The following is a 26,129-nucleotide window of genomic DNA, read 5'->3' as shown; positions in this document are numbered from 1 at the left end:
CTTTGTAGTATTGTACTAATAGCTGCTGATTGGATAAAGTTGAGGCTGCCACTCTTACAAGGCAGTAAATAATACTGGAAGGACTAGTTTATATAATTTATATTGCAATTTGTAATTTTTTTGTAGTTCACTGGGTTGTGATAAAATCAAACTCAAGGAGTTTCACAAATAAAAAGCCAAAGGATGGGGGCGGGGAGCATGTAAGGCCAAGGTTTCCTGTGGTTCGTTTCTGTCACCATAAAGTTTACCATAAAGGAGGTGTCCAAATGGGACGCGGGTGGCACTGTGGGTTAAACCACAGAGCCTAGGACTTGCTGATCAGAAAGTCGGCGGTTCGAATCCCTGCGACGGGGTTAGCTCCCGTTACTCGGTCCCTGCTCCTGCCATCCTAGCAGTTCAAAAGCACGTCAGAGTGCAAGTAGATAAATAGGTACTGCTCCGGCGGGAAGGTAAATGGCATTTCCGTGCGCTGCTCTGGTTCGCCAGAAGCGGCTTAGTCATGCTGGCCACATGACCCGGAAGCTGTACAGCGGCTTCCTCGGCCAGTAAAGCAAGATGAGCACCGCAACCCCAGAGTCAGCCACGACTGGACCTAATGGTCAGGGGTCCTTTTACCTTTAAGTGTCCAAATAACTGCTAGCAAAACTAGAAGGGTGAAATCTGCAAAAAAAAGTCTACGAGCACCCTTTTCGTTTTCCAAAATGCTTCATCATCTTTATTTTATTTACCTTTTTTAATTTTAATTTTATTTTATTCCAAACAAGCCTCTGATACAGATTACGATTTAATTTTCATTTTTCAGAAGGGGCATTGCTGAGGCTCAGAGACAGGGGCTTTCCCCAACTCACAGAATTGGTCCACGGCACTGGGGGCTGGTCCCCCAAGCGGGGTCTCTTATCCGCCCCCAAGACGGAGACGGCGTTTTCCCCGGCTTCCAAACACTTCAGAGTCTTGTCCCCGTTATGGATCCTCTCGTGTCGAATGAGGGTCGACTGGTGACTGAAGCTCTTCCCACACTCTGAGCATTTGTAGGGCTTTTCGCCCGTGTGAGTCCGGTTGTGCGCGATCAGGGACGACCGGTCGCTGAAGCTCTTCCCGCAGTCGGCGCACGTGTAGGGCTTCTCCCCCGTGTGGGTCCTCTTGTGGGTCGTCAGGGTGGAGCGGTCGCTGAAGCTCTTCCCGCAGTAGGGACACTTGTAGGGCTTCTCCCCGGTGTGGATCCTCTCGTGCTTGACCAGGTGGGGCCTCTGGCTGAAGCTCTTCCCGCAGCCCGAGCACTTGTAGGGCTTCTCGCCGGTGTGAGTCCTCTCGTGCAAGATCAAGTGCGACCGCTGGCTGAAGCTTTTCCCGCAGTCCGAGCACTTGTAGGGCTTCTCCCCGGTGTGGATTCTCTGATGAGTGATGAGGACGTTCCTGCGGCAAAAGGTTTTCCAGCAAACTGAACATTTGTACTGGGACTCACCCGTCAGTGTCCTCTCGGGCACTAGGAGATCGGACCTCAGCCTGAGAACTTGCCCCAACTGGACCCCTGCGTTTTCCTGCTCACCTTTCAGGGCGGCTGGCTGTGACGCGATGCTGTCGACCAGGTCCTCGTACCCACCCTGAGAATTAATGAATTTCCCGCCTTGTGCTTCTGGTTTGTTTCCTTGCAGGCTCTCAGAGTCCTCTGCTGGACTGGCGATGTTTTGCTCGTCTTCCCTTGACAACGCTACAAACGGCTCCAGTTCCTCAGCGTCGCCCGGGTGATTCCTCTCCTTCCGACGTGTCCCCGCAGAACATGCTAGAGTGAGGGGGGAAATAATCCAGGTGTTATTATCCTCTGCTGAAAGAGAAAGTGGGCGAAAATCAGGCTCAAGACAGGAAGGAGGTGAATGGTGTGGTAGTGACGCCCGCCCTGTGGAACACCCTCCCACCAGACGTCAAGGAAATAAACAACTATCTGACTTTTAGAAGACATCTGAAGACAGCCCTGTTTAGGGAAGTTTTTAATGTTTGATGTTTTATTGTGTTTTTGATATTATGTTGGAAGCTGCCCAGAGTGGCTAGGGAGGCCTGTCCAGATGGGCAAGGTATAAGTAATAAATTATTATTATTATTATTCTGGAAAAGACAAAGTTATCTTCTCTCCGCCAGCTGCCCATGACTCACTCTGGGACAATCTGTTAAGATGGAGAACAGAAGACTGATGTAATTATTTCTAAATGATTGACAAACTTAATGTTTATTATTTATATTGCATGAACTGTTTCTGACAGGGTTGTGGGTATGTGGGGTTTGTTCGTTTTATGTATTTTTAGAAGCTGGGGGGGGAAAGATTTGTTAAAAACCACAGGAAGGTAGATCAGCTTTTCAGGGTTGCTCCTCTCCTTCCCCCTAATGCCATATGCAGATCCTACTAATGTCTCAGGAGATGTTGAACTCACCTTCACTGGAGGGGGTTTTTGTGTGTGTGTGATAAAGATTTTATACTTGTAAATATGAAACTTAACCGACAACATAGCTAGCACAGGCAAAGTTCGTCAGCTCAGTGCACAAAACGGTATTTGAAACAGGATTTCAAAGTGGTACCTAAATTTGGGGGTCTTTAATAAGTTTTGCAACTTGTCCTTTGACACACACTCTCTGCTCAGAAAAAGTAGAGACATCACCTTGCCAACAAAGGCCCGTATAGTAAAAGCTATGGTTTTCCCAGTAGTGATGTATGGAAGTGAGAGCTGGACCATAAAGAAGGCTGATCGCCGAAGAATTGACGCTTTTGAATTATGGTGCTGGAGGAGACTCTTGAGAGTCCCATGGACTGCAAGAAGATCAAACACATCCATTCTTAAGGAAATCAGCCCTGAGTGCTCACTGGAAGGACAGATCCTGAAGCTGAGGCTCCAATACTTTGGCCACCTCATGAGAAGAGAAGACTCACTGGAAAAGACCCTGATGTTGGGAAAGATGGAGGGCACAAGGAGAAGGGGACGACAGAGGACAAGATGGTTAGACAGTGTTCTCGAAGCTACAAACGAATCTGACTAAACTGGGGGAGGCAGTGGAAGACAGGAGTGCCTGGCGTGCTCTGGTCCACGGGGTCACGAAGAGTCGGACACGACTGAACGACTAAACAACAACAACAACTCAGCTCAGAGCTGCACATTTAAGTAAGTAAGAGATGTCATTTAGTTTCCAAAAAAATGTTAGCTGATATAGATTTTGTTATTTTAAGGAGTCAAAAAATGTTCATAAATACTATTAAAAATATATGGGCCCTGATGGCACAAAATTAGACCAGGATGAACATGTCCTCTCAGATTAGCTGATTATATAGACAACTACTTGTAGCTGGTGCTGGATCACGTGTGTGAGACATTTGGTTTTTATTTTTATGGCTGGCGGCCTCAAAAGCTGGAAGGAGGCCGGGCTTCTCTGAACCTCTGAGAGGGCCTAATCAGAATACAGTGGTACTTGGTAGTCAAACGCTTTAGTTGTTGAACAAATCAGCTCCCAAACATTCACAAACCCGGAAGTGAGTGTTCTGGTTTGCGAATGCTTTTGGGAAGCTGAACATCCGACGTGGCTTCCGCAGCTTCCGTTTGGCTGCAGGAAGCTCCTGCAGCCAGTTGGAAGCTGTGCCTTGGTTTTTGAACTGTTTTGGGAGTCAAACGGACTCCTGGAATGGATTAAATTCGAGAACCAGGATACGGCTGTATCTGGGTTCGCCACCCATTCTCCCAGCGAGCCGCTGCAGCTTCAACATTCCCTTTTGCGATTTCAGAGCACCAATTTTTTTAAAAAAGAAGACAACAAAATAAAAAAACAAAAGCCTTACCAAGCAAGGTGGCATCTCTGTCGGCCTCTTGCTTGATCTCCCTGAAGTGAGGCCTCGGCCAGGTATCTGGTGGAGCCCGTTCCGCCTCAGGGAAGGCCAGTACTGCCTCCTTGAACAGCACATAAGACAGAAACAGTGAGGGTGTCACTTAAATAAATAATACCAGCACTCAGAATGTCGTGTTAAGATCTAAAAATGCCTACCCATCCTCTTATTGCAGGGCCAAGCTACACATTGTGTTGAAAACTAGCCTGCTTAACAGCCCTACTTTTATTTTGGAGAAAAAGTGTCCGCAGGCCCTCTGATCACATCTGCATTCCAGATTGGTGGACCCGCAGCTTGCTTTTCCTCCAAACAAAAAGCGGGTGCCATGTTTCTGTTGACAATCACCCCTGCCCTCTACCCAACGGGAATCCTTGTTTCTCAATTTGATTCTTTTACATAGTTTTGTATGTTTTGTGAAATTTTATGCATTGTGACTTGCTGTTATTTTTATTGATTACAGTAATTCTTTACTGTAATTCATGGGTAGACAAACTAAGGCCCGGGGGCCAGATCTGGCCCAATTGCCTTCTAAATCCGGCCCACGGATGGTCTGGGAATCAGCGTGTTTTTACATGAGTAGAATGTGTGCTCTCCTGGCTTTAGGGATAGCCACGCAAGGCTTCTTGAGCGCAGCCAGAGCACTCCTGCCTCTTCGCTCAAGAGCCTTTGCGTTGCTTTCCTGTTTCTTGTTTTCCTCCTCTAAAAACTAGGTGTGTCTTATGGTCGGGTGCGTCTTATAGAGCGAAAAATATGGTACACAGAGCAGATGCGGCCTTATGGTTCGGTACAAAGCCACTGGAATGAACCATATTAGGGCTGTAGCTCAGAGCATCTGTGTTGCATGCAGCAGATGGGAATGTCCTCTGCCTGAAAACCCTGCAGAGACCCTGCCAATCCGTGTAGGCAATACTGAGCTGGGTCTGACTCAGTATGGGCTGTTTATTACGCTAAAACCTCTCACCTTCCCTCCGAGTCTCTCGTCCTCCTGCTGCCTCAGTAGGAACTCCTCTGCCAGGGCAACGACTTGGGCACAGGTCTCCGGGCGACATTCCTTGACCCAGCTCTGCATCTCCGAGGGCAGGACGGCCAAGAACTGCTCCAGGACCACCAGCTCCAGGATCTGCTCCTTGGTGTGCCTCTCAGGCTTCAGCCACCGGTGGCAAAGCTCCCGGAGGCGGGTGCAAGTCTCTCGAGGCCCCTCCTGGTAGGCGAACTGCCGGAAGTGTTGCCGCGGTGCGTCAGAACCAATCTCCTCTTCCTTCACATTCCTACTCTCTCTTTCCTCTTTGGCCAGCAGGTTGTTGGCCTCTCTCCTGGGATGTGGTGGGAAAGGGACTTGGCGTGGCCTGGCGCCACCTGGAGACAGGCCAGCTTGGGCCTTGTCCCGCAACGCCAACCTCCGCTGGTGCTGGTCTCTCCCGTCGGAGTGGGAAGACTCCATCGCTCTGAGGAACTCCTGCAGCTGGGCCTCCCATGGCTGCTGCGGCCCCTTCTGTGGCTTCTGCTTGACGTGGCCCGACATGTTTCTCTCCCAGAATTCCCTCAGACTCCCATCCTGCGTGGCACGAGAGCCTTTCCCCACTTCGGCTGGGTCTGGCTCCTCCACTTTCATCCTCTGCTTTAGCACAGCACCGGGCGGTAGGCTCAAGGTCAACGTATCTCCTGGCTCGGCGGCCATTTTCCTTTTTCAAGCCAATGGCGGGCGAAGCTTGAGCTGCGGCTGGCCAGTCCCACAAAAAAGGTTTTGCTGCAAAAGGCAGGGGAAAAAAGAAATAACCCAGGTGCTTCTGTGATAAGAATTTAAAAGTCTTAGATATATAATAAATGTTCAGAAATGTACCAACCAAGCACGTACATAGATCAGCACAGGAAGACTGACCTGAAACCATGTTTGATTCCCAAACTGACCAAATGTTTTCTCTGCAAGGTCAAAGGAAAATGGAAAAGCCTCCCCATCGTCTTTTCCTTCACAAATCCTGCCTTAAGGGTATGTCTGTCTGTGTTTGAATAGGGTGAGCCTGTGGCCTGGCTAAGTATTTATCATTGCAAAAGACTGGCCAGGCTCCCCAGGTAATCCAGTCAGGTGACCATTAACAGGTAACCTGGCAGACAGGAGCTAAACAACACATTTCTGCTGTAGACCGCCTTTTCTGCGATGTATGTGTGATGTATGGAGGGGTGGTCTTGAGCTCCGCGGCAGGAAATTTAAAATGTCTATATAAAGGCAGGCACACGTTTGTTCTGGGTCCTCCTCCTTTCCTGCGTGTGAGGGGAGCACCCTGTTGCAACAGATCAATAGAGATCAAGCTTACTAGCTGCTTTGCTTCTCAATATTCTCTGGTTGGCCTCTGTTATTTTCTCCTAGCAATAGGGAACCTACCTAAGGACTCTATATGGGCTCTTGTGTCCCCCATAAGGGAAGAAGGGCAGATGTTTTGTTTACAAGACTTCACTGGAAAGAAAGGGGTGCCCGGAGAAAGATTTTTCGTCCTCTTAGCCACAAAGAATCAGATGTGGGATGTGATAGGAATTTTATGGTATTAGATATATGGTAATGTTCATAACTGCACATACATAGATCAACACAGGAAGACCAACCTGGAACCATTTTGATTCCTAAACTGACCAAATCCTTTCTCTGCAAGGTTAAACTGGAAAAGCCTCCCCATTGTCTCTTTCCTCACAAGATATGTCTGTTTGAATAAGGTGTGAGCCTGTGACCTGGCCCAGGAAATAAGTATTTTACCACTACAAAAGAATGGCCAGGCACCCCAGGCAATCCAATCAAGTAACTTGCCAGACAGGAGATAAACTGACAGGAGAAAAACAACATTTAAATTTCTGTGATGTAGGTGGGATGTATCTGAGGGGTGGTCTTAGGTTACACCCCTTCTGTGATGTATGCATAATGTTTCTGGGGGTGGTCTTGATCTACAGGATGGGAATTTCAAAAGTCTTTATAAGCCCTTCCTTGCACAGCAATTTTGGGGGTCCTCCTCCTCTCCTGCGTGTGAGGGGAGCACCCTGTTGCAACAGATCAATAAAGATCAAGCTTACTAGCTGCTTTGCTTCTCACTATTCTCTGGTTGGCCTCTGTTATTTTCTCCTACCAATAGGGAACCTATGTAAGGACTCTATATGGGCTCTTGGATACCCCATAAGGGAAAAGGGCATATTTTTATTTACAACAGGGGAAACTTTGGTTCTCCAGATGCTCCTGAACTACAACTCCCCCTCATCACTGGCCACCGGCCAATGTTTTCTGGGGCTGATGGGAGTTGTGGTGCGGCAACGAGAGACGAAGTTCCTTCTCCTGTCGTGCACAAAGGCTTTTGGAGGGTGGAATCAGAAGCCTAATAAATTAGATCTGCCTGTGCTTCATAGCTCCTCATAGTAAGAGTCTGCCTGCTAGATCAGGTCAAGGGCCTATCTAGTCCAGCATCCTGCTCTCACAGTGGCTGACCAGAGGCCCCCATGGGAACATAGCTGTTAATGTTTCCCTTTTTCAAGGGAAATTCCCTTATTCCGAATAGGATTCCTCACAGGAAAAGGGAAAAGTTGACAGCTATGAATGGGAAACCTGCAAGCAGGACACGAGCACAAAAAACAACCGGTGTTCAGAAGCATTTCTGCCTCCAGCCTTTACGGATAGTAGCACAGATAGATTTCTCTTCCCTGAATTTGTCCAGTTCTCATTTAAAGCCATCCAAGCTGGTTGTCATCACCAGAGTTGATGATGATGATGATTACTACTACTGCTATTCATTATCCTCTACTGAAATTTGTATTGTTATAAAATAATAATAATTTATTATTAATTATTTGTACTTTTATTATTTTTATTTATTATAAAAATCCTCCTCATCATTTTTTGGGCTTATTATAGCTATAATTTATTTATTATTATTATTATTATTATTATTATTATTATTATTATTATTACTATTCATTATCTCTACTGGCATTATTGTTATAATTTATTACCATCATTATTTGTACTTTTATTATTTGTACTTATTATCAAACTCTTCCTCATTTTATTTACTGTATTATCAAAATCTTCCTTATCATTTTTTAGGCTTATCATAGCTATAAATTATTATCATCATTATTTATTGAAATAAATGATGATGATGTTGATGGTGATGATGTATTGGAACTATCTTAATCATTTATAGGATTTCTCACCTATCCACAGCACGCTCCCGGTGTGGGTTACAAAAACAGGATTAAACTTTTGTTAAAACAATGTACAATTTACAAGAACAGGGTGAATCCCAGAAACACACCTCTCAGGTGCAGAAGGGCAAGGGGAAAGAGGTGCATTGAAGGCTTATGCAACGAAGGTGGCAACTGCCCTCCCTTAAACCTCACCTTTTCGTTTAATATTGGCAGACAACAATATGCAAACAAAATACACTTAACAATGCAAGCCAGCTTAAAACAAAACACAGTATTTGTAATCACTTACCACCATCGTATACTATATAAGTCACAGTGTTCCACATTTAGGTATATTTCAATGGAGGGGTTTGGGCTGGATGCAAATGGTAAGCAGGTACCTTTAATTAATTGTGCAAAAGAGGTTCTTTCAGCCTGGCACACATGCTGTGTTAGCAGACGTGCCCTCTTTTGCACACACATTCTTAAAGGTGCAAAAAGCTCTGCCGTCTTTGCAGCAGGTCACCCGAATACATTCAGAACCAGCAAAAGCTGGGGAGGGAGAAAGCGTAAAAGGTGAGGCCCACTGACCAAATCATCCCTTCCTAGTAGGTGTACTAAGATTAGGAATCTTGTGTTTAGATGGGAGGCTGCACTGAGCAAGGCACTAGTCCTCAAGGAATTCCGCCGGGGGCGCGGAAAGAGAACAGGCTTGGAAAAAGAATCTCCCGTGCACTTCCACGCTCTCACCTGATCCTTTTGCAAGGCTTTCTTCCGCCCCTTCCCCTCCTTCGATTTCGCCTTGGCCGCGCCTGGGAAATTCAAACTCCGCTTGGGTTTCCCCCAGTAGAACAAGGAGGAAATGATCACAGAGATGCCCTCGCCAAAAATCCACAGAGTACAGAGAGAAAAGGGAAGAGCGACACATCTCATGGTGCGAAGAGCAAATTCCCGGGTTCACGTTGGAGAAACCATTAAAAAAAATATATCGGTGCCAACGCCCTGTTTATAGATACCTATGGAGAGATGCAGGATTTTACCGCGGTTTCCCAGCAGGTAACATAAAAGTAACAATGGAAAAAAGATCGATAACTCCACTCTTATTTGGTGCATAAAATTTCAAGGTTGTGAGGGTTTTTAATAGGGTTTTAAAATAAGCCTGACCTTGCAAATAATCCCAGTGCAAATTTAGCCTATTATCCGTCAGATGGGCGGGGTATAAGAAATAAATAATAATTATTATACTATTACAGGTTGTTGGGTGGGGGGTGCTCTAGCTTACAGCAACCCTGCAGTGTGGTCCAATGTTAATGTTGCCGGTTGGGGTCCAGGCTGAGACAGACTCGCAGAACTACAAAACTGGAGAGATGGATGGGACCCAAACGGTCATCTAGTCCAACCCCCTGCAATGGGTGGTTAATTGCAACAACAACAACCCTGCAATATAGGCGCACCGTTATCATATCCCTTTTCCAGGCTGAAGGTGGGGCTGGAGCTGAGTTGCGACCACACAAAAGCCTTGCAGTGGAGTCCAGTGCTGCAATGACCCCTGCATTTCAGCCACAAGTGGATGAAACTTCCGCACACAACCACCCTGAAATGTAGCTTGGTTTTAGGTCGGGAGCTCAGGCTGGGGCTGGTTTGGATCTGCAGCCAAAAAAAATCTCTCCTTTGAGCTGTAGCAAAGGCTTCTTAAACTGCCCTCCTTCCTTCTATCCAGTCCATAGCTGTCAACTTTCAGATTTGAAAATAAGGGATCAGCAGCCTCACCTGTCCCGGGGACAGTCTACGGGATATCTAACAAACCGGGATAGCAGCGGGAAGCGGCACTGGAATAAGGGAATTTCCTGCAAAAAAATGGGAAGGTTGACAGCTATGATCCAGTCCAAATCCAGCTCTCGGCTGCACACAGCAGCTTTCTGCTTCTTCTCAATGCAGAGTTGCTCTGCTGTTGTTGAAACCCTAAAGAACGCAAGTAGCGTGAAATATTAAGCGGCACAGGGTGAACCAGTGGAACTCACTGCCACTGTCTTAGATGCGCTGAAAAGGGGATTAGACCAAGTGATAGAGGAGGCGGCTTTCAACAGCCACTGTTAATGATAGAGTAGTTATATATGCTACCTCTTCAGGATCAGAAATGGTACCCGTTGCTGAGGATCAGGAGGAGTGGAGCACTCCTAGGGTCAGGTTCCGCCTTCGAGCTTCCCAAAGGCTGACCACAGTTGGAAACTAGGTACTAAGGAGGCCTTTATTCTCATCCAGCAAGACTCTTATTATTACATGCAAACGAGGCCCATCTATGCTGCTGTGGGTTGTCTTTAGGAATGGGGGGGGGGCCTTTACCAAATTACAGCTACAATAAAATATTGGTTGGGCAGTGTTTTTGGGGGGGTTGTGGAGAGTGTGGCCCACCTAGAAGTTGTTGGGACTCCTGTCTCACATAACTCAGCATGGCCACTGGTCAGGGATGATGGAAGTTGCAGGTTTCCTCTCCATCTTCGAAACTAGAAACGCAGGCTGCGCCACTCTTCACTTTTTGAAAGAAAATCTCTACGGTGCAGCCTCTCCCACAAATCAGAGGTGGGCAAACATTACACAGAAAGCCACTATTGGCTCATAGAGATAGAAAAGGGTTGAGTCACGAACTACCCCCATCGGCTTCCGGTTTGGGAGCTCCATTCATTTCATCCTGTTGAAAGTGATCAAAGCCCTGAGTGCCTTCTGAAAGAAAATATAATGTAGGGACATAGGAAGCTTCCTTCTACAAGAGTCCAGCTGGCTCAGTGCTGCAGCAGCTCTCCAGGCTTTCAGACTGGAGGATTTCTCTCTCAGCCAGAGACTGAATCTGCAACGCAGATACTCTGCCCCTTAGCTATGATCAGTCCCGCCCCCACTCCAGAAAGCGCTTGCTGAATACTATTGGTTGAGTGGTGCACAATTTTTTCCCTGCATTTCAATGTCTGGTCTCTTATTTTGATGCGTTCTCCGATTATTTCAGGTGCAAGTTTACTCAGAAGTAGGTCCCATTGTCTACAATGCATCTTTCTAGGTAGACATAGGGGTGGGGATTGCAGTTCAATCCTATCATACTTGTCTACTATGAAGCAAGTTAATTAAATTCAGTGGGGCTTGCTCCCAGGCACCGTATATTTCGCTCTATAGGACACACTTTCCCCCCTCCGAAAATGAAGGGGAAATGTGTGTGCATCCTATGGAGTGAATGCAGGCTTTCGCTGAAGCCTGGAGAGCGAGAGGGGTCGGTGTGCACCGACCCCTCTCATTCTCCAGGCTTCAGGAAGCTATCTGCAAGCCTGTGGAGCCCGGTGGGAACTCCCGCCGGGCTCCCAAGGCTTGCGGATAGCAGCCTGCAGCCCAAAGCTGTTCTAGTTTCGGGATGGTTGCGCAAAGCCTCCGCAGGGCGGGGGGGGGGGGGTGAAGGCACACTGCTGCCCTGCAGAGGCTTGAAAGGGTGTCCCCGAAGCCAAAACAGCGAGGCGGGGCGCTGTGCCTCAAGCCTTTGGAGTGCAGCTGCGCTCCAAAGGCTTCAGGGATCTTTGAGGTTGGCAGTGGGGGAAAACAGCACTTCCCCCCACCGCCAGCCCCACAAGCTCAGGGGGCAGCGGCAAGGCTGTGCGCAGCCTTTGCGCTGTTCCCCGACCTGCTGTTGAACGCACCTTGCTTTTGAGGGGGAGAAGAAGAAGAAAAGATTTTCCCCCTGTTCTCCCCCTCCTATGGTCCGGTGCGTCCTATAGAGTGAAAAATACGGTAAGTAAGTTTATTGCAGCCTGTGGGAGTAAGCCCCACAGAACTGAGACTTGCTTCCAAGCAGACAGGAAGCAAAGTCCTCCTTAACAAAATGAGTCTATTTTCTTGCACTCCCAGCCTGCTCTTCGGGTTATAAAAATGCCCATTCAGTACAAGGTTGTGTGGTGCAGCACTCAAACCCTAACTCAGCCAGGTAGTGAGTGAACTTGTGGCAGTCAGCCTAACTTTCCTTACAGGATTTTTTCGAGGATAAAACAGGGAGAGAGAGAACCAGTGTGTCACCTTAAATTCCTCAGAGGAACAGCAGCTTATCATTGTAATAATACCAGTCCATTCTTATAATAAATACTACTTAACATTGGTATAGCGCTTCCAAGTGCTCTAAAGTGCTTTACACCCGTCATCTAGTCGTAATCCTTCACAACAACCCTGTAAGGCAAGCCAGCATGACTCTCACACACTCTGCAAGGGACATGTCTGGCGATCCCAGGGATTGAACCTATAGCCCTCTGAGGAACATCCCACAAAGTTCCAGCCCTCTGGAATTTTCTAGCTGATTTTGATCCTCCTCTTGCAATTTCTCACTGACATAAGGGCCATTGGGGGTTAAACAAGTATTCTTTAAAATGGACGGGAAATGCATCCCAAACGAAGGGATACTTTTTGGAATACGGGACAACCGGGGCAGAGTGCTCCCACAGCAAAGAACGGGATCAGAATTCAGCACTGGCTACAGAATTCTGCTTCCTGCGACTCTCCACTTGCTTTCTTGTAAAAATAATAATAATTCAGGTTTCTGGTCCTTATGGGTGCAAGTAAGCTAAAATTATCGCATGGCCACTAATATATTAAAAAATAATGTTAATTAATACAGTGTGCAATTATATTTGGGGTTTGATGATAAAGATAGAATATAGCTTGATGTATATAGGGTCAGATGAATTCATCTCCTTTACAGCTGGTGGCTACCTTGGCTATATAATTTGCTCTAATTTTCCTAGCGGCAGTTGCAAAGAGTGCTACACGCCAGGTCACATACTTATCTGTGTCTGCGAGGAGATATAAAATCATGTCAGAAGGGTTCTAGCCAGGGGACCTTGTCATTATAGGTGCTAAAAATCTTTCTCTTCCTTCATTATATAAGCGGCAGCGCAAGATATAATGCATAAGGTCCTCTAATTAAGGACATCTCCTAATGCAAACACGTTCGTTTGTTGGTATGCCTCTGTGTCTCCCATCTCTATAAGCTGAACAGGATTTCTTCAGGTCAGCACACATTTGTGTGTGTGTATGCGCCAACTCCCTCGGCCAATAAAGCGAGATGAGCGTCGCAACCCCAGAGTCAGCCACGACTGGACCTAATGGTCAGGGGTCCCTTTACCTTTACCTTTTTATGCGTGCTTAAGTGGAAAGGGGATGTGGGTGGTGCTGTGGTCTAAACCACAGACCCTAGGGCTTGCCGATCAGAAGGTTGGCGGTTCAAATCCCCGCGACAGGGTGAGCCTCCCTTGCTCAGTCCCTGCTCCTGCCAACCGAGCAGTTTGAAAGCATGTCAAAGTGCAAGTAGATAAATAGGGAAGGTAAACGGCGTTTCCGTGCGCAGCTCTGGTTCGCCAGAAGCGGCTTAGTCATGCTGGCCACATGACCCGGAAGCTGTACGCCGGCTCCCTCGGCCAGTAAAGCGAGATGAGCGTCGCAACCCTAGAGTCGGCCACAACTGGACCTAATGGTCAGGGGTCCCTTTACCTTTTTATGTGTGCTTAAGTGGAAAGGGGATGTGGGTGGCGCTGTGGTCTAAACCACAGACCCTAGGGCTTGCCGATCAGAAGGTTGGCGGTTCGAATCCCTGCGACAGGGTGAGCCTCCCTTGCTCAGTCCCTGCTCCTGCCAACCGAGCAGTTTGAAAGCATGTCAAAGTCCAAGTAGATAAATAGGGAAGGTAAACAGCATTTCCGTCTGCTGCTCTGGTTCACCAGAAGCGGTTTAGTCATGCTGGCCACATGACCCGGAAGCTGTACGCCGGTTCCCTGGGCCAATAAAGCGAGATGAGCGCCGCAACCCCAGAGTCGGCCACAACTGGACCTAATGGTCAGGGGTCCCTTTACCTTTATGCGTGCTTAAGTGGGAAAAATGGAATATGCAAAACAAGAGCAATGACATGCAAAATTTTCACAACACACGTTGCAGAACTCAGCTTAAGGTGGAAACAGCGGTGTTGTTTATTTATTTAAACACGGAGTGCCCACTGACAGCCCTGGGACCAACCCAACGGTTTGCGGTCCCTGCGTCGCGTGGCTTCTTCCGTGCCTCGTACAGTCGGCAGCATGAGCAAAACTCTTCTCGCAGTGCGAGGCCCGATGCGCTTTCTGCCTCTCTCCCGTGTGCCTCCTCTGGTGAGTGATGAGGACCACCCTCCTGCTGAACTCCCTCCCGCAGACGGAGCATCCGTAGGGCTTCTCTCCCGTGTGGGTCCTCTCGTGGTTGGTGAGCTGCGACCGCTGGCAGAAGCTCTTCCCGCATTCCCCACACTTGTAGGGCTTCTCCCCCGTGTGGATCCTCTCGTGCTTCATGCACGTGGAGCTCTGGCTGAAGCTTTTCCCGCAGTGCGAGCACCGGTACGGCTTCTCGCCGGTGTGGGTCCTCTTGTGCGTGTTCAGGTTAGACCTGTCGCTGAAGCTCCTCCCGCACTCAGCGCATGCGTAGGGCTTCTCCCCTGTGTGGACTCTCTCGTGCGACATGAGGTGCGGCTGCCGGCTGAAGCTCTTCCCGCAGTCGGGGCACTTGTACGGCTTCTCTCCTGTGTGCATCGTTTTGTGGGTGATGAGGCGGGATCTGTAGCTAAAGTTTCGCCCGCAGTCCAGGCACTCGTACGGCTTCCCCCCGGTGTGAATCCTCTGGTGGGCGACCAATCCGGCCCTCCGCCGAAAGGCCTTCCCGCACTCCAGGCACGTCTTCTCTCTCCCGCCTTTGGTGAGCCTCTCTTGTACCTCTCTGTCGCCGCACGGCTCCCAGAAGTGCTGGTAACAAACGACAGAGGCTGCCCCTCTTTCCTTATTTGATGGGCCTCCTCGCCGGCCCGCCGGAGCTTTGCCCTGATCCGGACGCTGGGAAAGGTTTGGCTCAACGTTCTCCGGCAGGACCCAGTACGGACGGAGATGCCCAGCCATTTCTGGACGGTCCGTCTCTTCCTCCCAGCACCTCTTGCCACCTGCTTGGAGAAAAATAAATCCCAAAGGTGAGCACTCTCCTGCTCCAGGGGAGAAAAAGGGGGCTACAGGGCACAGAAACCGAGTCAGAGCCCAGGTCCAAATAGCTCAGTGTTAACTGCAATGACTGGTGGCTACTCTCCGGGGATTCCCTTATTCCGAATAGGATTCCTCACAAGAAAGGGGAAAAGTTGACAGCTATGGTTCGGGGATATTTCCAGCCCAATCTCGAGATACTGTGGATTAAACCTGGGACAAAGCAGGTGGTGTGCCACTGAACTAGACTGTTTATTATTATTAAATGAAAGCTCAGAGTCTAGGGCACCACGGTGGCAAGCTTTATGGTATTGTTCGGGACCTACTAAAAATATTACTAAAGTTAATCCATGTACCAAAAATTGATTAAGGCGTGGAATAAATACAAGCAAAAATTAAGTCTCTTCACCTTTGACAAAAGCTTTTTGCAACAAGGAAATGCAAAGAATTGGGGAATTTTGGGGTTTTATTTAAACACATTGTAAGGAGTCTGTATGGGAGTATACTGTATTTAAAAATGGGGTAGCAGAGTTTTTAGGGGGCTAAGCAGGTTGGGATAGCTGGGCTTTGAATGTCTTATGTAGATTTTTCAATTTCGTTGTTCTGTATGGGACAATGACAATAAAGATTATCGTATCGTAATTTAATTAGGGAATTCAATTAAGACATAGTCTGACATTATCAATGATATGGGACAGACACAACCTCCATTTCCCCAATATTTACACGCTAGGCTTGTAGTCTTCACTTTGACTGCAAAGAATGGACCCCTCTGTGGGCACCAACAGAATACGATTCACTGATTATGAAGGGAACAACCAAAAAAGGATTAAGCAAAATAGATGAAAATATTCTAGATACAGTGGAACCTTGGAAGCTGAATGTCTGTAAACTCAAATGTTTCAGCTCCCGAGCGACAGAAAACCGGAAGTGATTGTTCCAGCTTCTGAATGATTTTCGGAAGCCGAAAATCTGGTGTGGCTCCTGCGGCTTCTGATTGGCTGCAGGGATGCTCCTGCAGCCAATTGGAAGCCGCGCCTTGGAAGTCGAATGTTTTGGAAGTCGAACGGACTTCTGGAATGGATTCCATTCAACTTCCAAGGCACGACTGCATATATCTAACACATAATTCTTAGCATAGTTGGGAAAGGGATTTGGGGCAGGGAATTTTGTTGGAACAAAATTTGTCAACAAGGGGCAATGCCTGCCTTCCAAACAGACACTATTAGTACTCAAGCAGTTTTTCTTTGCATAAATAAATTGATCTTTATTTACTTTCTAACATTTTTATCCCATTCTCCCTCCAAACAGGTTGAGAGACAGCATGCAAGGCCCCTCCCCCATTTCATGTTCACAACAACCCTGTGAAGTAGGGGGGAGAGAGAGAGAGAGAGAGAGAGAGAGAGAGACCAGGCACCATGCAAAGGGCTTCCTGGGTGAATGAGGACTGAACCTCAGATCTCCTGAAACCATATACCATTTCATTTGTTAATTTCTGCATTTTTATATAGCCACCCCATGACAAGAGGTCCCTGGGCATGTTGTGGTGAAGAAGAAAAAGCACATTAAAAATACAATATCAAACAACAAAAACTCCTAACAAGTTAATTAAAAAGCTGAAACACAATTAAGAAGCACCAATTAAAACTCAGTTTATAACTGAGAGGCCCAGACAATAAAAGGTCAGTTATTTAAAGGGCCCAATAGGTAGCACCAGGCAAATAAAACCTCTCTGGGAAGGCTATTCAAGTACCAGGGTGCCACTTCTAAAAAGGTCCTGTCTGTAGTGGGGACACTCATCCCTTCATCTGGCAGGAAATCTCTGAGCAGGGCCTCTGAGGAGGATCTTAACAGTTCAGGTGAGGTACAACACGGGAGAAGGCACTTGAGAAACACAGGCGCCGTCTCCTAATGATGTCGGCCATGCGTTCCTCTGGACACAGAATTTGTCCCCAACCTTTCAGCAGCTCTGCAATGTCTTTTTGGAATGGATTCTCTCATGTGCAGTAAGGCTTGGTCTCTGGGCGAAGGTTTTCCCACAGTCCAAGCACTTGTAAGGCTTCTCCCCTGTATGTATCCTTTCGTGCGTGTTCAGGTTGGAGCGATGGCTGAAGCTCTTCCCGCAGCCAGAGCAGTTATACGGCTTCTCTCTCGTGTGGGTCCTCCGGTGAACGAAGAAAGCCGACTTGTCGCGGAAGCACTTCACGCAATCCGGGCACTCGTGGGGCCTCTCCCCTGTGTGGATTCTCTGGTGCGAAAGGAGGCTGGAGCTCTGGGAGAAGCTCTTCCCGCACTCGGCGCACCTGTACGGCCTCTCTCCGGTGTGGGCCCGTTTGTGCGCCGTCAGGGACGACCGGTCGCTGAAGCTTTTCTCGCACTCCAAGCACTTGAACGGCTTCTCTCCCGTGTGGATCCGCTCGTGAGTAATCAAGTTGGAGCGGTGGCTGAAGCTTTTCCCACAGTCTGAACACTGATAGGGTTTTTCCCTCGTGTGGGTTCTCCGGTGCACATCCAAAGCCGATCTGTCCCGGAAGCTTTTGGCGCAGTCGGGGCACTTGTGCGGCTTCTCGCCCGTGTGGATTCTCTGATGTCGAATAAGGACTGACTTGTGCCGGAAGCTTTTCCTGCAGTCCGCGCAGCTGTAGGGTTTCTCTCCCGTGTGGATCCTCTGGTGTATAAGGAGCCCGGTTCTCCTGCTAAGGCTTTGCCCGCAGATTGGGCACTTGCACAACTTCTCTTGCCCAAGGTTTGTTTCGTTTTCGGAATCGGGTCCAAGCGCTTTCCCGCATTCAAGGTCGGCCTTTGCCCCCTTGGCATTTACCTCCGGTCCTTTCTCACCTCCCCAAGAATTCGTGACTGCACCCCCTTCCTTTCCCTCTTGGATTTCAGACGTTACTCCCCGAACCGGGCATTGGGCAACGCTTCGTTTATCCCTTTCTGCCAACATCCCACGTGGATCGTCTTCCCTGGGACGTCCTGTCCAATTTTGCTCCATCACCAATGGCGTCTTCTGATCATCTGCTGGAAGAAGCAGAGCGTCCACATGTCAGTCTCTCTGTGCTAAGGGATGAAGGAACAACAGGCCAAGCTCAACATCAGGAAGGAAGATCAGGGGCAGACCATGTGCTTTGCATGCAGAAAGTCCCAGGCTGGGAAAGATTCCTTATCTGAATAATAATAATAATAATAATAATAATAATAATAATAATAATTTATTTATTTATACCCCGCCCATCTGGCTGAGTTTCCCCAGCCACTCTGGGCGGCTCCCAATCAAGTGTTAAAAACAATACAGCATTAAATATTAAAAACTTCCCTGAACAGGGCTGCCTTCAGATGTCTTTTAAAGATAAGATAGCTACTTATTTCCTTCACATCTGAAGGGAGGGCGTTCCACAGGGCGGGCGCCACTACTGAGAAGGCCCTCTGTCTGGTTCCCTGTAACCTCATTTCACGCAATGAGGGAACCGCCAGAAGGCTCTCGGCGCTGGATCTCAGTTTCCGGGCTGAACGATGGGGGTGGAGACGCTCCTTCAGGTATACTGGACCGAGGCTGTTTAGGGCTTTAAAGGTCAACACCAGCACTTTGAATTGTGCTCGGAAATGTACTGGGAGCAGATCTCTCAGGACCGGTGTTATGTGGTCCCAGCGGCCACTCCCAGTCACCAGTCTAGCTGCTGCATTCTGGATTAATTGCAGTTTCCGGGTCACCTTCAAAGGTAGCCCCACGTAGAGCGCGTTGCAGTAATTCAAGCAGGAGATAACCAGAGCAGGCACCACTCTGGTGAGACAGCCTGTGGTCAGGTAGGGTCTTAGCCTGTGTACCAGATGGAGCTGGTAGACAGCCGCCCTGGACACAGAATTAACCTGTACCACCATGGACAACTGTGAGTCCAAAATGACTCCCAGGTTGCACACCTGATCCTTCAGGGGCACAGTTACCCCATTCAGGACCAGGGAATCCCCCACACCCACCCGCCCCCTGTCCCCCAAAAGCAGTACTTCTGTCTTGTCAAGATTCAACCTCAATCTGTTAGCCGCCATCCATCCTCCAACCGCCTCCAGGCACTCACACAGGACCTTCACCGCCTTCACTGGTTCTGATTTAAAGGAGAGGTAGAGCTGGGTGTCACCTGCATACTGATGAACACCCAGCCCAAACCTTGGAGAGCTGCTGCCAGTCAGATCAGGCAATGCTGAGCTAGATGGAGCAATGTTCTGACTCAGTATAAGGCAGCTTCCTGAGGGAAATGGAACCATGGTACTCCCTGCCACAGTGGGAATCCTTGTGGCGATATAAGTAGCAGTCGCCAAAGAGGGATTAGGTATCAATAATGTCGGTTGTCGCCAGCTGATTATGCTGGACCCAATCTCCATTTTGTTCCTGGCTTCAGTCTTGAACCGCTACTTTGTGACTCTCTCAAGCGTGTTCTGGGGCTGAATGGTTTGAGAACCTTTGCCCTAAAATTCTAGATAAATGCTAATTAGGAGGTTTCCTAAAAGGCGAGTTAGCAAGGGGTTGTAGCTAAGGCTAGCCCTACTCAGAGTTAACCCACCAAATTTAATGGACATGACTAACAGGTTCATTCATTCCAATGGTCTAACCTGACTCTGATGCAACTCTGATGTGAATTATGACTACTATTAGCAATAGGTAAGTTAAAAATGTATATCATCACCATCATCAATATGAAAATACTGTGGTACCTTGGTTTGCAAACAGTCTGGTTTGCATACGTTTTGGATTACAAACACGTCAAACCTGGAAATGCGTGTCCCGGTTTGCAAACTTGATTTGGATTACAACCCCCTTTTTTTTTATTACCAACAAAAAATTTTGGGAGGCCCCATTGGCGAAAGCGCAACTTGGGTTACAATCTGTTTTGGTTTACAAACGGACCTCCGGAACGGATTATGGTTGTAAACCAAAGTACAACAGTAATAATAAATGGAACCTACAGCAAAACATCACAATGTGCTTGTTTATTTAAGATTGTAAATAAATTTCCAGCAAGATTGTAAGTAAACTTCTTCCCAAAACATGTTTTCGAAACAGAGTACAACAGAGGTATCAGAAAACAAAATTATAATAGAAATAAGTATATACACAGCAATTTAAAGGCAGACCTTGAAAACGCCAAATTACACAGATTTAGTACACGCTGTAAAATTGTTGAGCCAAATCTCTTCCAGCCGGCCACTTCGACTTGCCCCGCTCCTAGTGTTCCATTGTTCCTTTTCTCACAGACACTCTATGGTGAGTTACAGAGCACGCTCACTCTCTATTTGGCTAGGTGCGGGGAGAGGTTACTGCCCCATTAGGCAATTTATGCAGTTCTTATGGGAGGCAGGGACACATTTCTCGACCACCTCCCTGGGGTAACTGTGGCTGGTAATCAGGTGCAAAGCATCCTCACCTGCACAGGTGGTTTCTCCGTCCCCCTCTTGCTTGACCTCTCTGCAGAGCACCACCTGACAGGTGTCCAACGGCGCCCGCTCTGCCTCTGAAGACTCGGCCGCTACCTCCTTAGACACCCCAGGGACCTGGAAAAATAAAAGCAGAAATAGAAATTAAGCAGCTGCTGAGGCCCGTTGGCATAAAAAGGTCTCTAAGAGTCGAAAGTGAAGCTCTCTGCCGTTTTTGTCCTGGAAGAGAGTGCTCATTCAACAGCATTCATTTAAAGTGCTATGATAACCACTTTAAACAGTCATGGCTTCCCCCAAAGAATCCTGGGAAGTCTAGTTTGTTAAGGCTGCTGAGAGCTCTTTGGGGACACCCTACTCCCCTCCCAGAGCTACAATTCCCAGAGTTCCAGGGGAAAGGGATTGTTAATAAACCACTCTGGGAATTGTGGCTGTGGGAGGGGAATAGGGAGGCAGTCTCCTAAGAGCAATCAGCACCCTTAAAAACTGAAGCTCCCAGGATTCTTCGGGAGAAGCCATGGCTGCTCTAAATCTGTATGAACCAGGTTTTTCTTGCAAGTCCAGAGGGTGGCACCACGGGAACAGGGCCTTCTCTGCAGTGGCTCCCTGTCTGTGGAATGCTCTCCCCAGGGAAGTTCACATGGCACCTTCATTATATACCTTTAAGCACCAAGCAGAAATGTTCCTTTTTAACCAGTCCTTTGGTTGATTTGATTGACATCCTATGCCCTTTTAAAATGGGAGAAGGGGGGTTATTGTTTTTGTTTGATTATGTATTTTGTGGTTTTATATTCTGATTTTATTCTGTGAGACACCCTGAGACCTGTGGGTATAGGGCAGTACAGTGGTACCTTGGGTTACCGACGCTTCAGGTTACAGACACTTCAGGTTACAGACTCCGTTAACCCAGAAATAGTACCTCGGGTTAAGAACATTGCTTCAGGATGAGAACAGAAATTGTTCAGTGGCGGTGCGGCGGCCCCATGAGCTAAAGTGGTGCTTCTGGTTAAGAACAGTTTCAGGTTAAGAAGAGACCTCCAGAACGAATTAAGTTCTTAACCCGAGGTACCACTGTACAGTTGTGCCTCGAAAGTCAAATGGAATCCGTTCCGGAAGTCCGTTTGACTTCCAAAACATTCATAAACCAAGGCGAAGCTCCTGCAGCCAATCAGAAGCCGCGTAAGCTGCATTGGACATTTGGGCTCCAATGAACGTTTGCAAACCGGAACACTCACATCTGGGTTTGCGGCATACGGGAGCCAAAATGTTCAAGTCGCAAGGCATTACTCAACCAAGCTACCACTGTATATAAACTCATTTATTTTTATTAACCCCAAAATGACCTGGCTGAAACCCCCTGGCTCACCTCCTCTTCCCATCTCTCCTCCGCTCGGGATTGCTGCAGCAGGAAGTCCTCAGCCAGGGCCACTGCTTGCGCGCAGGACTCGGGGCTCCCCTCCCTGACCCAGGCCTGGACCTCCGGAGGCAGGACGGTCAGAAACTGCTCCAACACCAGCAGCTCCAGGATCTGCTCCTTGGTGTGCCTCTCCGGCTGCAGCCACTGTCGGCAAAGGTCCCGGAGGCGGCTGCAAACCTCGCGGGGCCCCTCGGCCGCCCGGTAGCAAAACTGCCGGAAGTGCTGGCGGACACTCTCCGCATCCAGGTCCTCTTCCTTTACCGTCCTAGGAACGAGGACCTCGCCTTCGGCCCCCGAGCTCTTATGGGCTTCACCGCTGGGCAGGAGTGGAGCCCCTTCCGGCCTCCTCAGCTGCAGGCCTCTCTCCGACGCTCCCTCAAAGGGAGGCAGATCGGCCTGAGAAATATCCCTCAGGGCAGGTCCCGGCTGGTTGACCTTTCCTCGTTCCAAGTGCGGGGACCGTACCGCCTTCAAAAACCGCTGCCACTGAGTCTCCCAGCATCCTTGCGCTGCCCCCTCAGGCTCCCCTTTGACATGGTCCAGTGTGGCACCTTCCCAGAATCCCTTGGCACTCTCAGGCTGGGCGGCACGAGGCTCTTTCCCTGTGCCGTTCCCTGGCTCGGTATCCACTGGGTCCTGCTTCTCAGTCTTCACACCCAACTTTCCAATAGTCTCCGCACCAAAATCGGACGCATTGCCATGATCTGCCGCCATTTTGGTTCCGGGGCCAAGGCTGGCCTGAATTGGGGTGTGTGAAATGAGCCTCCCACCAAATCACGTGCGGAAATAACAGGCCCTCCAGAGTTCACAGCTGGGTTCTAGGTTGGGATCCTTTGCCTGAGGGAAAAAGAAAGAACGAAAGAACATTTCTGAATCAGAGGGGGATAAGCAGGACCTGCAACAAAATTTTGTAGCGCCGACTGGGAACTGAGAACATGAGTTTCCTTCTCCCAGGGTGCAAAGAGTGCTGCCAATTGATGCTGATTATTGCCTTTTCTTTAGATCTGTTACTTGCTTGTTGCCTGGAGGTCTCCAAGTGACTTGAAAAACACAAATAAATGTATGTTACTAGCCCAAAGCTGGAAAGAAGTCCCTACCAGAGAAGAATGGCAGATTAAACTGATGGAGTATTCCGAAATAGCAAAAATGACCGGAAGAATTAAAAACCAGGAGGAGCAAAATTTTAATAAAGAATGAGGGAAATATATAATTTACTTTAAAAATCATTGTAAACAATTAAAATTATTAGTAGGATTGGAATGGAACTTGTAGTTAAACGTCGAACTATGGTTGTAATGGAGATTTAATAGATTTGGATTAATAGAGAAGATGCAGGAGGAAAAAAGTTAACATAAGGACCCACAATGGGGAGGAGGGAAGTCCAGGGGAACCGATGAAATTCTCTTTTTATTTTGGTTGTTTGACAAATGTTTGTAAATTTCAAAATCTGAAAAATTAAATATATCTGGGGGAAAAGGAAAAACACATAAATGTATTATCCTTTCAAAACCAAACCAAACCGCTCCTCAGCCCCTGGACTGACACTGTTTTACTTTCTCGATGTGGCTTCAATCGGCATGTTTTGTTCCATTCCATGTCCCCATAAAATAACTTGCTATTTGTTTGCAATTAAAGGCAGCCCCGAAATTTATTATTTTTACAAAAATGGAACAAATGCCCAGTAGCACCATTTGTGCTCTGAAGCCCACCACACGAGTTGCCTGCCTGCATCAATCAATCAATCAATCAATCAATATCAATATTTACTGATTATTTTTTCCAGTTAAAGCTTTCTGCTGATTTGATTCCCAGAGGTTGCATGCCGCCTTGGAATGTTTTGAGGAAGGTGTGGTTTAGGAATTCATAAATGACTGCCCAGAGATGGGGAAAAAGTTGCAGTACCAGCCAAGTAGCTAATTAAATTAACGGATTATGCCAAAATGGCAAGGTTAACGGGTGCAATAAGAAACCGAGAAGAATTTTTTAAAATTAAAAATCGGGGAGAATTTGTGGAGTATCTGAAAAACTCATTTATGCAAATAAGCTCATTAGTAGGATTAACGTAAAACAAGCAGTTAGATTTATTATTCAGAGAAACTAAAGAATAACTTAAAGATGGAGTAATGTGGAAAACGCAGTATGAAAATCAAAACTAAAAAGGAGCCACAAAACGGGGGGAGGGTAGTCAAATATATGTGTAGTAGAAATGTGTGGGATTTGTATTTTTGTAATTTGTTTGTCTGCATAGCTTTGGAAAAAAATCCCATGTTTCTACCACACGTATATTTGACTCTCCTCCCCCCCCTTTTGTGGCTTCTTTTTATTTCTATAGATCTAGATCTAGAAATTCGTAAATCACATCCTCCTTTCCCTTTCCCTCCTCCTGTTTTTTGGCACTGCACGCAGCCCCACCTCCCAGCCCCTTGCAAGCGAGTTAACTCACCTGATCCCTCAAATCCCAGGAGATCCTCCCGCTTTCCGGAGATGCAATCTATACAGCATATCTGGAAAAGCTACTTCGGGTCTCCCTTCTCCCACCAGGCTTCCCCCGGGAGAAGGCGGAGCAGGAAGTGACTCCGCACAGGCGCAACCCGTTGGCGAGGAAGTCTTTTCGGAGGAGCGAGCCCCTTCGGCGTCGCCCCTTTGGAGGTTGCAATCTGCACAAAACTGGGGTGGATCCCAGGATCATCTCCGCCCCCGACCCTGGGAGAAACAAAGGCCCGCGAGGCGGGGGAAAGGGAGGAAATTCCTGGGAAAAGAAAGGGGGATTGGAAACGCGTGTCTTTCAAGGCTTGGATTGGAAACGCGTGTCTTTCCCCCACCCCCCACCCCATGTATTTTTGTTTTCTTGCTGCTGGACTCCAACTCCCATCAGCCCCGGCTTACCATGGCCAGTGCTGAAGGATGACGGGAGTTGTAGTCCTAAAACAGCGGCAATGTTGCTCAGGTTCCAATTCCAAGAATTGGAAGTGTTGCAGGAATTTATGTATAGGTTGGGGGGGGGGGTTGCCCCTCCAGCAGATATCATGCACATGCAGCCCACTACCAAAATCAGCACAATCGCTTTGGTGACTTGTTTTTTGTCCCCACAAAACACCTCATCATATCTATTCAAAGGGCCTCTGCTGCACAATACCAAAGGTAAGAATTCACTGATAAATGTACTGGCTCACAGGGGAAAATTTCAGAAATTCATATAGGCATGTGAGCTCAGCTACTCAGCAGCCCCTCTGCTTGAGTGATAATCCCTGGCCTCCTGATACCTGAGTGCCAGACAGGTAGCCCTTCCAGAAATAACAAACTCGGATGAAGACAAAAGGGTGTGATTAACTTGGCTAGGAAACACGGAAATGCAAATATCTCTCTTGTTACATTTGATGGGTGTTTGGTGGAGGGCAAGGAGAACCATGGGGCAGGGTCCAGGATGCTCAGATTACTGCCACCAGACCTCCCCTTTCATGATGTAACCATGATGTATTAGTAATGTAGTTTGGGGGGGGGGTGTAACATGGGGATTAGCAGCTAATAAAAGTTTGGGGGCTCTTTTGTGGGGGCTTCCATCTTGTTCCACCTTGTGGCAGGTGGGAGTCCTGTCACAACAGTCTTCAATCAAGACCAAGCCTACTGGCTGCTGTTTTGCTCTGGTATTCCTGGCTGGTGTCCTTGTTTTTTGTCCAAGGGAGCCCTCCGATTTCTCTGTGAACAGAAGAGACCCCCGAGGGTCATCTAGTCCAACCCCCTGAAATGCAGGAAGTTCAACTAAAGCTTACTGAACTGAATGAGTAGCTCAGTTAATAGGGCGGGAGACTCTTAATCACAGGGTTGTGGGTTCGAGTCCCATGTTGGGCAAGAAGATTCCTGCATTGCAGGGGGTTGAGCTAGATGACCCTTGGGGTCCCTTCCAAATCTACAATTCTGTGAGCCACCCAAGAACTCCATTAACCTTCACCCGCAGAACTACAGTTCCCAGGGTCCCGGGGAGAAAGAGTGGGACTTCTGCTTTGCCCCAAAGGACCCTCTTGCTGCCGCCCCCTCCTCATGTTGCAAAACTGCCACCTGGATGGCTTTAAAAGTGGATTAGGCAAATTCATGGGGGCTACCAATGGCTACTGGCCATGATGGCTGTGCTCTGCCTCTGCGGTTGGAGGCAGAGATGCTTCTGAATACCCTGAATCCAGGTTGCTGGGATCTGCAGGAGGGGCTCTTGCGCTTCGATCGCAGCTGCAGACTTCCCGTTGGGCATCTGCTTGGCTGCAGTGAG

At 48.0% G+C, this 26,129-nt stretch overlaps 3 protein-coding genes across 5 annotated transcripts; all 3 read right to left on the bottom strand.

The window, feature by feature from the left end:
* Nucleotides 1–686: 686 nt before the first annotated feature.
* Nucleotides 687–8,922, bottom strand: LOC310670360 (uncharacterized protein). The gene is made up of 4 exons (XM_083425592.1): nucleotides 8,771–8,922; nucleotides 4,821–5,606; nucleotides 3,815–3,923; nucleotides 687–1,780 (listed from the first exon to the last, which is right to left on the bottom strand). Exons 2-4 carry the CDS (start codon nucleotides 5,535–5,537, stop codon nucleotides 792–794), a joined length of 1,815 nt encoding a protein of 604 aa, XP_083281718.1. The 5' UTR covers nucleotides 5,538–5,606; nucleotides 8,771–8,922; the 3' UTR covers nucleotides 687–791.
* A 5,058-nt stretch (nucleotides 8,923–13,980) lies between these two features.
* LOC310670781 (uncharacterized protein) lies at nucleotides 13,981–14,952 on the bottom strand (the record flags this gene model as incomplete). The annotated part of the gene is made up of 1 exon (XM_083426542.1): nucleotides 13,981–14,952. The coding sequence occupies one exon, from the start codon at nucleotides 14,950–14,952 to the stop codon at nucleotides 14,005–14,007; it is 948 nt and encodes a 315-aa protein (XP_083282668.1). The 3' UTR covers nucleotides 13,981–14,004.
* Nucleotides 13,981–24,738, bottom strand: LOC310670316 (uncharacterized protein). Of its 3 annotated transcripts, XM_083425481.1 has the most exons (5): nucleotides 24,312–24,335; nucleotides 21,818–22,705; nucleotides 20,445–20,571; nucleotides 16,985–18,045; nucleotides 13,981–14,996 (listed from the first exon to the last, which is right to left on the bottom strand). In XM_083425481.1, exons 2-4 carry the CDS (start codon nucleotides 22,580–22,582, stop codon nucleotides 16,988–16,990), a joined length of 1,950 nt encoding a protein of 649 aa, XP_083281607.1. In that variant the 5' UTR covers nucleotides 22,583–22,705; nucleotides 24,312–24,335; the 3' UTR covers nucleotides 13,981–14,996; nucleotides 16,985–16,987. The 3 variants fall into 3 exon arrangements, with proteins under 3 accessions (XP_083281607.1, XP_083281605.1, XP_083281606.1); XM_083425479.1 differs by lacking the exon at nucleotides 13,981–14,996 and having other exon boundaries at nucleotides 16,268–18,048; nucleotides 24,312–24,738; XM_083425480.1 differs by lacking the exon at nucleotides 13,981–14,996 and having other exon boundaries at nucleotides 16,268–18,045; nucleotides 24,312–24,428.
* Between the last annotated feature and the right edge of the window lie 1,391 nt (nucleotides 24,739–26,129).

This window comes from Podarcis tiliguerta (genome assembly GCF_965153285.1).
Source record: "Podarcis tiliguerta genome assembly, chromosome: 2".
NCBI classification, from domain to species: domain Eukaryota; kingdom Metazoa; phylum Chordata; class Lepidosauria; order Squamata; family Lacertidae; genus Podarcis; species Podarcis tiliguerta.
Note: the sequence above shows the minus strand (reverse complement) of the source record. Positions and strands in the feature narration are given on the sequence as shown.

Excerpts from the sequence above, each read along its gene's own strand:
- LOC310670360 (XM_083425592.1), bottom strand. The coding sequence starts at position 5,537 with ATGGCCGCCGAGCCAGGAGATACGTTGACCTTGAGCCTACCGCCCGGT. Across the intron at positions 3,924-4,820 it reads ACGAGAGACTCGGAGGGAAG|GAGGCAGTACTGGCCTTCCC; the intron begins GTGAGAGGTTTT and ends GTGCTGTTCAAG. Across the intron at positions 1,781-3,814 it reads CAGAGATGCCACCTTGCTTG|CATGTTCTGCGGGGACACGT; the intron begins GTAAGGCTTTTG and ends CCCTCACTCTAG.
- LOC310670316 (XM_083425479.1), bottom strand. The coding sequence starts at position 22,582 with ATGGCGGCAGATCATGGCAATGCGTCCGATTTTGGTGCGGAGACTATT. Across the intron at positions 20,572-21,817 it reads AGGAGAGATGGGAAGAGGAG|GTCCCTGGGGTGTCTAAGGA; the intron begins GTGAGCCAGGGG and ends TTATTTTTCCAG. Across the intron at positions 18,049-20,444 it reads CGGAGAAACCACCTGTGCAG|CAGATGATCAGAAGACGCCA; the intron begins GTGAGGATGCTT and ends TGCTTCTTCCAG.